The sequence below is a fragment of the Vombatus ursinus genome, unplaced genomic scaffold (assembly GCF_900497805.2).
Source record: "Vombatus ursinus unplaced genomic scaffold, bare-nosed wombat genome assembly UNPS02014781.1, whole genome shotgun sequence".
In the NCBI taxonomy this organism is placed as follows: Eukaryota; Metazoa; Chordata; class Mammalia; order Diprotodontia; family Vombatidae; genus Vombatus; species Vombatus ursinus.
Genome location: NW_020954559.1, coordinates 23960253 through 23973616, shown reverse-complemented (window position 1 = coordinate 23973616; position 13364 = coordinate 23960253). Strand labels below are relative to the sequence as shown.

At 40.9% G+C, this 13364-nt stretch overlaps 1 protein-coding gene across 1 annotated transcript in view; it reads left to right on the top strand.

The window, feature by feature from the left end:
* The window catches only part of LOC114046305 (sodium/hydrogen exchanger 2), a 113723-nt gene that overhangs the window by 69352 nt on the left and 31007 nt on the right, over nucleotides 1-13364 (top strand). The window contains exon 5 of the mRNA XM_027866606.1: nucleotides 1584-1786. Within this exon, the coding sequence (XP_027722407.1) occupies nucleotides 1584-1786 (203 nt within the window). The remainder of the gene's footprint in view (nucleotides 1-1583; nucleotides 1787-13364) is intronic.

Sequence of the window (13364 nt, the reverse complement as noted above, 5' to 3'; positions counted from 1 at the left end):
TCATTCCTTTCAGTTGTGTCCAACTCCTCACCGCTCCATTTGCCATTTTCTTGGCAAAGATGTTGGAGTGGTTTGTCATTTCCTTCTCTGGCTCATTTTATAGATGAGGAAATTGAGGCAGACAGGGTTAAGTGACTTGCCCAGGGTCACATCTGTCTGAAGACAGATTTGAACTCAGGAAGATGAGTTTTCTTGCCTCCAAGCTCAGCATTTTATTCACTGAACCACCTACCTGCCACTGTGATAATGGGGAATGTCTAAACCGCTAAAGGGTTAAAGAAAGTAAATTTCTAGGGGGATACTGAATAATTTTTTTTGAAAGGGGGCAGTAGGCCAAATAAGTTTAGGAACTTCTGTGCTAAACAAAAAGTGGTGTGGAATAATATTGTGTCAAAAGAAAAGATGAAATGGACAGTCTCAGAGGAAACTAGGGTAAACTCCATGAACTGATGCAGAGTGAAGTGAGCAGAACTAGGAAAATAATTTATAAAATGATAACATTATAGAGAAAAATAACTTTAAAGGACTTTAGAACTCAAGACAGAGATAAACCACAAGTCAAGAATTAAGATGAAACATACCACTCACATCCTGACAGATAGGTAATGAATTGAAAAAAAAAAAAGAAAGAGAAATACATTTTTTGCCAAAGTATGCATCTATGTATCAAGGCCTTTGATTTTCATGTTTGTTTGTTGTTGCTGTTACTGTTTTAAACTTGTTCATTGCTGGGTTGTTGGAGGAGGGTCGTGGGAGGGAGAGATTAATTTGAAAAATGTTTATAAATTGAAAAAATGAAACTAAAAATAATCTATTTTATAAATTAAGAGTACTGGACTTGGAGTCAGAAGGACATGGGTACAAATCCCATCTCTGACACTATGTGACATAGGGCAAGTGACTTAGTCTTACTAAATCCCAGTTTCCTCAACTGTCAAATGGAGATAATAGTAGCACTTCCCTCACAGTGTTATGAGAATTGAATGAGATAATTTATGCAAAGCACTTTGTAACCTTTAAAGATCCACAAAAATTCTAGCTGTTATTGTTTGAAAAGAGCATGAACAGTGATTAGAATGCTAGATTTGGAGTCAGGAGGACCTCCATCAAAGCCCAACTCTAATACTTACTAGCTGTGTAACATCAGGCAACTCATGTAACTGCCCTCAGCCTCTGATTCCTCATTTGTAAAATGGGTATAATTATAGGCATATCACTTACCTCACCGTGTCCTTGGAGGATCAAATAAAATAATATATGTAAAGCACTTTGGAAACAATAAAGCACTATGTGAATGTCAATTATTATTATTATTTTTCACTTTTGCAGATATTACCAGTGTTTGACTTAAATAAATCCTAGATAGTTGCCTGAGGCATTTAGAAGTTAAATGATTTGCCTAGGTTCACATAGGTAGTAAATGTCAGAAGCCAAATTTGAATTTGGGTCTCCCTGATTCCAACCCAGTACTCTAGCCACTGCATGACATCATCACTTTAGCAAATAAACGTACTAATTCTTCCTGGTTACATGTCAGGACTTCAAGCAGTGTGACTTAATTTTAATTTTATCTTCTTCCTCAGGTGTCTTCGTTTTGACTCAGATCATTAACTGGTTCCGGACAATACCTCTGACTTGTAAAGATCAGTTCATCATTGCCTATGGAGGATTACGAGGAGCCATCTGTTTTGCTTTGGTCTTCCTTCTTCCTGCTGCAGTATTTCCCAGAAAGAAACTGTTCATTACAGCTGCCATTGTGGTCATATTCTTCACAGTCTTCATTCAGGTGAGCACAGTGCTTACACTTCAAAGATTTTGTTTCCCCTACTCCATTTTGAAGAAACAAGATCTTTTGGCCCATCTAAGTAAAACCTTTTCCTAGAAGGTCAAATACATAAAAGATATATACAGAGCAGATAGAAAGTAATCTAAAAGGGAAGACATTTACATTTAAGAGAACTGAGAAGGGTCTCCTGGAGAAAATGGAATTTGAGCCAAGTTTTGAAGGAAGTCAGGGTAACTGAGAGGCTGAAATGAGAAGCTGAAATGAGTATTTGTATTCTCAGCACATTAAAAAAAAATCTCACTATGACTTTAATGTGACAGAAAATGTTGAATCTTTGTGAAGTACTTAAAGGTACAAGGGAAAGTAATAGTTCTTATTTGGATTTCCATCTTTGAATTAATCATTGGTTTAGAGGGGCCAAATTTGTGTACTTGATAAGGTAATCACTTCAATGATGGTAGGAACAGAGTGGAACCTTGCATTCTATGACTGTTCTTGCTGTTGTTACTTCTTCTTTGGTTCTATAACTTATTAAGTTTTAATTGAATATACTCTTCAGAAAGTTATTTGACCTAAGCTAGCTGCTTAGAAGTCCCTCATCTAGAAAACGGGATGGCTGAATACATTTTTAACACCGGGATTCAAACACCTTAAACTGAATTCAATTATTTAAACATCCTTCCTTCTTTTCACCCTCCTGCACATGATGGGTATAGTAGGCTATTCAAAAACTGTACCCTGGGGGCAGCTAGGTGGTGCAGTGAATAGAACACCGGCCCTGAAGTCAGGAGTGTGTGGGACAGCGATGACCCTTACCCAAATTAATTCAGAGGCTTCTCCAGGTAGAAAGTAGAAAGGATTTTATTTCAATCTCGCAGTGAAAGGCAGTTCGATGCAAGACCACAGATGGTGTCAGCCAAGCAAGCATTTTTATAGGTTCTAACCGCAACCCCTCCCGAACCCCCTACCTCTTATCCCATTGGCTGGACTTCGAGGGCACAATCTAAACACGACAAAACTACCCCAGCACCAACAGTGGAAATTACAGAATCGTTACATAGTTTTCACCTGCCTTCTCCTTCAAGTATCCTCTTAGTACATCCTGTTTTGTTTATTTCAGATCCTGGAACAATTTGTAGTTAAACTTATCTTTTGAATATATTTATCTGGGCTATTTACAAGCTTCCTGACCCGGATACACATATATTATTATTAGGGGTCTTTACCTTATTTTACTCATTTAAGTTTAGATTTTATGAGGGGTCTTCACCAATCTCACTCAATCCCTCCTCTTATTTGTTCATTGAAGACCTCTCACACCAGTTTTGGTATATTCCTCCAGTATTTCATCTCTTCTGATCCTTCCGGCCCAGTCCTATCTTCCTGCTCTACTGGGGTCTATCCCTGCTTCCTTAGGATCATTAGTTGAACTGACCCTTCGGCTTTCTTTTCTAATCTAATCATCTTAGACAATGCATCCTGTACTAATTTAGTGATTAACTGCGTGATACATGGGAGACATATGGGAAGAAGAATAATTCCACTGATAGCAATCAGGAGGAACCATAAGATTTGTTTCCACCAACTACTTCCAAACCAAGACCACCAGGAGGTATTAAAGGGAGAGGACCAAGTCTGAACTGGAACATGAGCCAATTTCCTAACGTCTTTAGTAATTCATTTTACCACTGCTCCATTATCATCAATTTTTACACAACATGTGGATAGATTTAATTTTCCACATACTCCACCTTCCTCAGCCAAGAGGTAATCTAAAACTAATCTGTGTTGGAGGACCACTTCTCTGGTTTGGGTAACCTGATCTGCTAACAGATCCAGAGCTTCTGCAGTCTGGTTAGTGATGATTTCCACCACTGCCTGGAGCCTAATTAGTCTGTTAAGGATATAGATTGGGGTCCTATATCCCCAGTTCCCATCTTGAGCCTAAGTAGCTGGTCCATAAGTTTGGATGATTCTTTCTGGGGGCCATTCATTGCCCCACCCATTTGCATTGCCTGTGCTTGCAATAGAGGCATCTAGGGACCTTCTTAGCTTCTTATGATAATGGGGGTTAAAGAACAGATCAGAAATAACATTACGGAAATTCCCATGGAGTCACACTCTGATTACAAGTAAAATGATTATGTAAAGATATGGTTACAAGTAGAAGAGGAATTAACACACTTAAGAGGATAAGAATTCTAATTGGTAAGGGTAGGGGTTTAGGGCTCATGAATCCAACCAGTGTGTGGCTTTCGCTGGAGGCCTAACTTCAATTCCCCTAGGTCTGTGGAATTGACTGTCCATTCAGCAGGAGGAGTTACTGGTCCCTTTACTTGTGTGTGGTGCATCCAGACGCATTCTTTGGTCTGAACCGCTGTGTCCGAGGTCAGCAGGACTTGGAAAGGTCCTTCCCAAAATGGGGTGAGCTTTTCTTCCTTCCAAGTCTGGATCAGCACCCAATCACCAGGTTGGAATCTGTGAACTGGGAACCCCAAAAGTGGCGTCTGGGCAAACAGCCCTTTATACTGTAACACATTTAAATGCTTCACCAGAGAATGTACATAATTCCTTAAAAATCTATCCTTACAATTGAATATAGGGCCCCAATTTTCTCCTTTGCCACTTCCCCCAGGATATGGATGTCCAAAAAGAAGCTCATATGGGGATAATCCAATATCCCTCCGAGGTTTTGTTCTGATTCTAAGGAGTGCTAGGGGTAGACATCGGATCCAAGGTAATTGAGTCTCTAAGGTTAGTTTAGTGAGCTGTCTTTTAATTTCTTGGTTCATTCTTTCTACTTTGCCAGAGGAAAGAGGGTGCCAGGGAGTATGAAACTCCCAGTTAATATCCAAGGCTTGTACCAAAAATTGAAGAACTTTGGAAGTGAAATGAGTTCCCTGATCGGAGTCTATCTGCTCCACTAGCCCATATCTAGGAAGAATTTGTTCTACAAGATCTTGCCAACAGCTGAAGCTGTGGCTTGGGTTGTGGGGTATGCCTTTACCCATGAGGTCAGGTGGTCAACCATGATCAACAAGTACTTGAGGCAGCCAACTGGGGGCAGCTTGGTAAAGTCAGCCTGGATGCTTTGGAAAGGTCTAATTCCCTGCAGGAAGTTGGCGTTGGTCTGACTTATTTGTCCTTCGACAGACAAGGCATCCCTCCACTATTTGCCTTGCCAGGGTATAAAGACCGGGAGATACATACCAGGTTGGAACTGCATCACACAGATTCTGTACATCCCAATGACTGCCTCGGTGGAGGTGTTGTAACACCTGCCTCACACTTGCCTTGTTTAATACCTCCTGACCATCGGGGAGGAACCAGTTCCCTTGGCTTCCCTTCTGGGCCCCCAACTCTAGGGCCTTGTCTTCTTCCTTAGAAAAGGAGGGAGGGGGTAGACTCGGAGGGAAAGAAGGGATTAGGACTAACATTGGATCACCTTGGTCGGATGTCTTATCCCCAGCTCTCCTTGCCTCCTCATCTGCCAATCTATTTCCTTTAGCTTCAAAAGTATGGCTGGGTTGATGCCCATTAACATGTATGACAGCAATTGCCTCTGGTAACAGCAAATTCTCTAATACGTGTGTTAGCAAAGTGGAATGAATCAATCCCTTACCTTTACTCTTCACCATTCCCCTTTCTTCCCAAATTTTCCCAAATACATGCACCACCCCCCAGGCATACTTAGAATCTGTAAAAATATTCCCACTTTTTCCTTCTAGTAATTTTAAAGTCTGATTTAAAGCATACAATTCACAAGTTTGAGCAGACCAATCTTTTGGCAATCCCCCTGCCTCTTCTAAGGCAAGCTGATCCCCATCAGTAATAGCATATCCATTTTTCCTTTTTCCTTCTACCACTCGGGAGGACCCATCTACGAAAAGGTTTCTGGCTCCAGGTATGGGAGACTCCTGAAGGTCCTCCCGAATCTTTGTCTGAAAATCCACTGTTTCCAAACAGCAGTGTTCCAAATCTATTTCCCTTGATCCTGTGCTAGTAAGAAAACAGGCTGGATTCAAATTTGAGTCCTGGGTCAATACTAAGTCATCCTTTTCCAGTAATACTTCAGGATCCGGGAATCTGTTAACCACCTCTTGGCCCTTTGATTTAAGATAGATCTAACTTGGTGTGGTACACTAACTATCAGGCTTCCCCCAAAGGTAAGTTTTCTACTTTCTTCTACATCCTTCAATCCTTCAATGCATCCTTCAAATCTATAACACTGAACCACCGACTATCTTCAGGAATTCTTCCCATAATGTTGTAAGGGTCGGGTACTACTGGATGGGAGGAGAAGACCACCTTGTTAATCTCCCTTAAGTCTTGTACTTTCTCGCTGTCGCAGCTACAGCTTGCATACATACAGGCCATCCTCGGGCTACCAGATCCAGGACTTTAGAGAGGAAGGCTACAGGTCTTTTCTGCCTTCCTCTCATTTGCGCTAAAACTCCTAAAGCTACTCCTCTTTCTGTACTGACATATAGATGAAAAAGTTTTTCTAAAGAGAGTAAGGCTAGAACTGGTGGACATACCAGGGCCTGTTTTAACTGACAAAAACTCTGTTAGGCTCTCCAGTGTCCACTGGACAGAATTGGGTTCTTCTTTCAATAAGTGCTGATACAGGATTTGTTTTTTTTTGATATTGCATATGAGTCTATCCAAGTCCTACAACAGCCCACTAGCCCCAAGAACTTCCTTAACTCTCTTTTAGTCTTCGGGAGTTCAATTTGGAGGATTCCTGCCACCCGCTCAGGATCCAATCTTTTACTTCCCTTACTAATGAAATGTCCCAAATATTTAACCTCTCTTTCCACAAATTGTAGTTTCCCTTTGGAGACCTGGAGCCTTTCTTTTCCTAGGTAATTTAGTAATTCAATAGAGGCTCCACTGACTTCCTCTCTCTTCTTCCCTGTTACCAACAGGTCATCCACATACTGTAGCACTCGGGCTCCGGAAGGTGTTATAAACTTTTCTAATATGGCTTCTAATACTTATCCAAACAAATTTGGTGACTCAGTATATCCCTGGGGCAAAACACACCATCTATATGGCTGCTTTCTTCCTGATTCTGGGTCTTCCCATTCGAAGGTGAAAATATCCCTACTTTCAGGGTCTAATGGGCAAGCCCAGAATGCATCCTTCAAATCTATAACACTGAACCACCGACTATCTTCAGGAATTCTTCCCATAATGTTGTAAGGGTCGGGTACTACCGGATGGGAGGAGAGGACCACCTTGTTAATCTCCCTTAAGTCTTGTACTAGCCTATAGGATATAACCCCCTTTTTGACTGGCAGAATTGGGGTGTTAAAAGGGGAGATACAAGGTTCCAACAGCCCATCCTTTATAAGTACTTGAATAACAGGCTGGAGACCCCTCCTTCCTTCCAGGGGAATGGGATATTGCCGGACCCTAACTGTCACTGTCGGGTGTCTCAATGTGATTCTAATTGGGGTGATCTCTACCCATCCCCGATTATGGTATTGTGCCTAGACCTTGGGGTCGATTTCTTCTTCCTCCCCTTCTCTTAACACTAGCATCCTTTTTGTAGGGATAATTAGGGTTCCTTGAGGTATTAACTGAATTGAGAGTTTGGTAATCAGATCCCTGCCTAGCAAATTGATCCCAGCCCCTGGTATCAAAAGAAGTCTCCCAAGGGCTGCTATTCCTTCACATTCAAATTCAATAATTTCAGTAAGGGGAACAGTAAAGGTGTCTCCCTTCACCCCAGAAATAAGTAGAGTATCTTTGGATAATTTAGTCCCTTGGGGCAACTGTATCACTGAAGATCTAGAAGCCCTGGTATCAGTCAAGAACACTAATTCTTCCTTTTTTTGGTCCCATCCTTAAATTTATCAAGGGCTCTGGGTGGGTTGTTTCGATGAACCCCTGACACCCCTAATCTTACAGTTCCATAAGGGAGAAAACCCTATGTTCAGACTTCCGTGAAGGGCATTCCCTTCTCATATGGCCCTCTTGCCCACATTCAAAACAGGTTAAGGAACCCCCTCTCCATTCTCTCCCCAGGGGGTCTAAACCCCCTTCCTCTTCCTCTGCCATAAGAATTTGATAATTTTGCCAGAGCCTAATTTTGCCACTGACCTAGCTACCGTCTGTACGGTCTGAAGCATCACGTTAGTTTGTTCCCCTTGTTGTTTTAAAGATTGTAACATAATTTTGGTGTTCTTATCCCTCTCTCTTTTCTCTTCTGATGCCCTGGCCACATATACCTTCTGAGCCAACTCTAGTAACTCGTCCAGAGGCTTTGTCTGCCACCCGTCCTGTTTCTGTAACTTCTTATTAATGTCTGGCCAAGAATTGGTAACGAAATATACCCTTAATAAGTTCTGGGCAGTGGGGTCATGCTCCCCCAGCCCAGAAAACTTCCTCATACACTCCTTAAGTCTAGTCAGAAAAGCAGAGGGGGTCTCATCCTTTTCTTGCTTGACCCCCACCATTTTATTCATATTCTGACTCCAGGGGACTGCATTTCCAATCCCCTGGACAATCATTGTTCTCAAATCTTTCATATTTTCCCTATGGGATGCGTTGTTATGATCCCACCCTGGGTCCTGAAGGGGGAATTTCTGCTGTCCCCTAGGTCCTCCTTGTGCTATCGGGTGAGCATCATCCCAGCCCTCATAGCAGCCCTTCTTATTTGTCCTTGTTCTTTCCCTGTGAAAAAGATCCCTATGATTGACATTAACTCTGGCCAGGTGTAAGTATTGGGGCTGAGAAACTGATCCACTTGTTCTGCCAAACCCACAGGGTCTTCTAGCAATGGTTTCATCTCCTTTTTAAACCCTGTCACCTCTGAGGTGCTCAAAGGGGCATTCACAAACCCCATTCCTCCCTGTGCTAGTGGGACCTCCCTTAGGGGAAAGGATTCAACCTTGGTCTTGGAGGGGAGGGGAAAATTCTCCTGATCCCTAACTGATTGCTTAAGCTGTCTCCTGAGAGGGCCGTGAGGAGTGGATGGGTTGAAATCAATCAGGTTACTATTGGTTCCCTCCTCTGCAAGCGAGAGTGGGGCAGAAGGAGATTCCAGTCCCCCTGCGACCACGGGCAGAGCTGGTGGTGGAGGGACATGTGGTGGGGGTAACGAGAGGAGGGGGTCCCAAGGATGAGGCTTCTGTTCTTCTAATTCCTTTTTCGGCTTCTCCTCCTCCTGTTTTATCAGTACAAATTGTCCTGCCACCGGCAGCCATAAAGCCACATATTCACTATCTTCCGAATAAAATGGAGTTTCAGAATTGACATGTAAATTTAATTTTTGGCATACCCAGTCCTCACAGGATCCCTATTTTGGCCAGAATACGTTTCCTCTGAGCGGGATGCCGCCTCAAACAATACAACAGTATTTAATCATCTTCTTTTTATGTTTTCCCTTATATTTGGATGACTCATCCATCTTTAAGTCTGCTCCCTAGAGGACTATCCTCTGGGATATTGGGAAGATTTTTCGTGCTAGCTACCTTAGACTTAGCTACTACTTAGACTTCCTTTCCCATGGTTCACGAGTTCTTGTCCCCCTTCTGAAGACTCACTCGGTCTCACCAAAATTTCCAGAGAGTGGGAGTCTTATGGACTCCAACTGCTGAGACCTCCCCCTCTCCCCTAAGAGGTCACCCAGGGGCTCACCAGATCTTGCCCAGAGGACTCACTGGATCTTGCTTACCTGGGTTGTGCCCACAACTTACATGACCAAAATTCAGTTTCCTTTATTCGGTGGTCTTCACTAGCACAGTTGGAGCTCCTTTCATTCTTGTTTCTACTTTCTGCGAGTTCCTCTCTTCGGGATCCTTTACCCAGCTGGAGTAAGTTCCCCCCACCGAGCTCCAACGACCACCGGAGAAATCTCCAGCGGGTACCTGCCCAAGGATCTTAGTGAGAACGACCCCCTCCAGGGAATCCTTGAGAGATAAAGGTCACTGCTAACACATTAGAGACTCTAATAGTAAGAATTTCAAGGAAGAAGAAGAAGGCATAAACAAGAAGGTCAAGAAAGAAGCCTTTCTACATCCTTAAGTCATAAAATGTAGATAGGAAGGACCATAATTAGCAAATTTCGCACACAGTTAAGTAGCAAAAACTGTACCTTCTGGAAGAATCGGTGCGTGATGGGACACATGGGAAGATGTGCGTGCGGTAGACATGGGAAGAATTCACCCTAGGTATGGTTATGGGGAAAGAGTCCTTGGCCATTTTTTCAAACCAATTATTCGTGTTAACCAGATGTTAAACTGACTTGTTTCTAATTGTTCATTTAGAAAAAAAAAGACTTGGCAGCGTTTTTATTTCTAATATCTAATACTCCTAGCTTTACTTTTCTAGGTACTCTGGACTAAACAAAAACAATTATGAATATGTACAGAAGATTTTTAAATATGCATATGTGTATACATGTGTGTGCATGTATATATACATTTGTGTGCGTATATGTATGTACACACACACACACATATGTAATACTTTTTTCCAGGTCACACAGTGTGCTGTCATGAATAGAATGTTGGGTTTGTAGTCAGGAAGGCCTGCTTTCTGACTTAACCTCTCTAGGCCTTGGTTACCTCATCTCTCAAATGAGAGAGATGGTCCAAATTAGCTCTAAAATCCTTTTTAGTTCTAAATTTATGTCACTATTAGCGCTGCCAAGAGCCTCTGCATTGCAGCAACATGAGAAAAAGCCTTGGTTGCCCCACGCTGGTGATAGCTCTATAAGAAGACAGTTACCTACCTAAAATAAATCCAGCCATTCAGCTACACCTGCCTTGATGTAAGGGTGTAGATTAAGTTCTTTGCAGAGCAGTATTGTCTTAAGTCCATGAGAGATGACTGCTCTGACTACTGACTTCCCTGGCTTCCTTTAAGTGCCATCTAAAATCCCACTTTCTACAGGAAGCCTTCCTAACCTTTCTTAATTCCAATGCTTTTCTTTTTTCCTGTTTGTCTTGTATATAGCTTTCTTTGTGTGTATTTATTTGTATGTTGTCTCCATCCTTAGATTTTAAGTTCCTTGAGGTCAGTGATTGTCTCTTGCCTTTTTTTATACCCCCAGCACTTAGCACAGGGCCTGGCACATTGTAGGTGCTTAATAAATGTTTGCTGATTGATTGTTTTCTTTCTTCCCCAAGACACATCACCTTTTTCACTACAGTGTTAGAGATGCTTTTTAACTATATTGCTTACTATAGCAATTTTTACCACCTCCTGCTCTTTCACCTTCCTCTTCTGCCTTTTTCCAATACTTGGTGGTGGTGAGGGAAATCTGTGCACCTTATATGTATATTCTTTGGGAGAGATCTCTTCCTGTCAGTATAAATAAATAATTGGGGCACAAAGAGAAGGCAGCCTGCCAGAATGTACTTAATGGGTAACAAATATACCAGAAATTATGAATTATACATCTGTGCATAAATTTCTGTCCTCTGTGCAGTAATGCTACCTCTTCATATTTGAGTGGCTCCTTTTTCCTGATGAAACTTTTATCAACATTTTTTTTCTCTTTCTCTTTGCTTCATTTCAATGTTTTGAGTGGAACAAATTGCTTCATCCCAAATACTGAGTTAGCAACGTCTTCTGAAAAGAACCCCATGTGAAATATGTGTTTATCCCGGACAACAGAAGTTCTAATGAGGAATTTAATGTTGGATTGTGTTGAAGATGAGAGAAGGCAGTCTTTTCTTGATGGGACATAAACCCCATTATATCAAAAATAGAATGATTGTTATACAATATTTGATGACTAATCAACCCAGATTCCCTCTGACTTGCACATTTCCTTTCGTTTAAATAGTGCTGACTGGTAATCTAACCTAGTGTCTTAAACGTTACATTTCTTAGTGCATAAAATAGTCTTGACTGCATGTTTTTATTTCATTTAAAGTTGTCACTACTATTGGTTAAAGTCCAATATTAAATAAAAATATGTTACAGAAAAGAAAAAGCCAAATGGGTAATCTTCAGATATGGCCTTCCAGTTGTTTAGGGAGTAGGGGAAAAGTAGTTTTCATTCATTCATTAGTCATTAAGTATTTGTAGTGAGAAAATTGATTCCAAGGAAGATATAAAAATAAGAGTAAGAAATAAGAACAAAGAGGGCAAGAAGATAAATTTCATAGAAACTGGTTATTAAGATGGACCATAGAGGTCATTCAGGCCACTTTTCAAACCAATGAAGAAATCCCTTTAGTAGTATCCCTGAGATAATCATACAACCTCTTTCTGAACACTTTGAGTGACAAGGAACTCACTATTTTTCAAAGAATCCTATTCTTTTTAGAAGCAATTCTGAATGTTAGGAAATTATTCCTTGTTTTGAGCTGAAATCTGTTTTAGGTACTACTTTTCCATTGGTCCTAATTTGATCCATAGAATAAGCTTTCACTCGTTTCCCATGGCAAACTTTTAAGTATTGGAAGATGGTAATTATGTCTTTTCTTTTCCTACTATCTATCCAGATATTTTCTTCTTGAAGTTTTATAGCTCAAGTTTCTTCAACCATTCTTCACATGATACATTGTTTTCATACTCTCTCTACATCCTGTTTGTCCTCTTCTGGAAACACTTCAGAGGATCACTCAACATCCTTAAAATGTGGTGCCTAGAACTGAATGCAACACTGAAAAAGGAGAATTCTATTTGTATTCAACAGGGTTCAAATCCTGGCTGAGCCATGTAAAAGCTATGCAAGCATGGCTAAGCTGTTTAACTTCTTTGGGCCTCAGCTTGCTCATGTGAGAAATGGATTGGATGACCTTTGAGGTTCCTCCTGCCTCTAAATCTGTGATCCTAATATGGTCTAATGAGCAATGTGTGACCTCTCTGACCTTGAGCTGGACATTCTACAGAACTTCTTTTAATGTGGTTTGAAAGTTTATTTGCTTTTAAAACAGTCATGCCCACATTATTGGCTTATACTAAGCTTGTAAGTCATGAACAGTCAATCTCATCAATAAATCAAGAAACATTTATTAAGAGCCAGCTATGAGCCAGACACTGTGCTAAGTGCTAAGGATACAAAAAGGGGCAAAGGACAATGCCTTCCCTCAAGGAGCTTATACTCTAATGGAGGAATTTATAATCTAACATGCCTGAATCTTGTTTTTCACATAATATTTTGATACTCAGTGCAGAAATTTCATCAATTCACTTGCATTAAATAATTATGATTTCATTCTGTTATTAGCACAAAATATTTTTTTATTTTATTTTAATGACTGTTTTGTTGTTGCTGGTGTTAACAAATATGATCATTTTTATTTTACTTTTATTTCAACCACTCAATATTTTAAGTAACCTGGTTTTAAATGTACATATACATTTTTGTCCTTGTTATTGTTCATTTGTTTCAGTTATGTCTGACTCTTTGTGACCTCTTGTGGGATTTTCTTGACAAAGATACTGGAGTGCTTTGCCATTTCCTTCTCTAGCTCACTTTACAGATGAAGAAACTGAGGCAGACAGGGTTAAGTGACTTGCCCAGGGTCACACAGCTAGTAAGTGTCTGAGGCCAGATTTGAACTGAGGAAGGCAAGTCTTTCTGACTTTAGGCCCAGCACTCTATTCACTG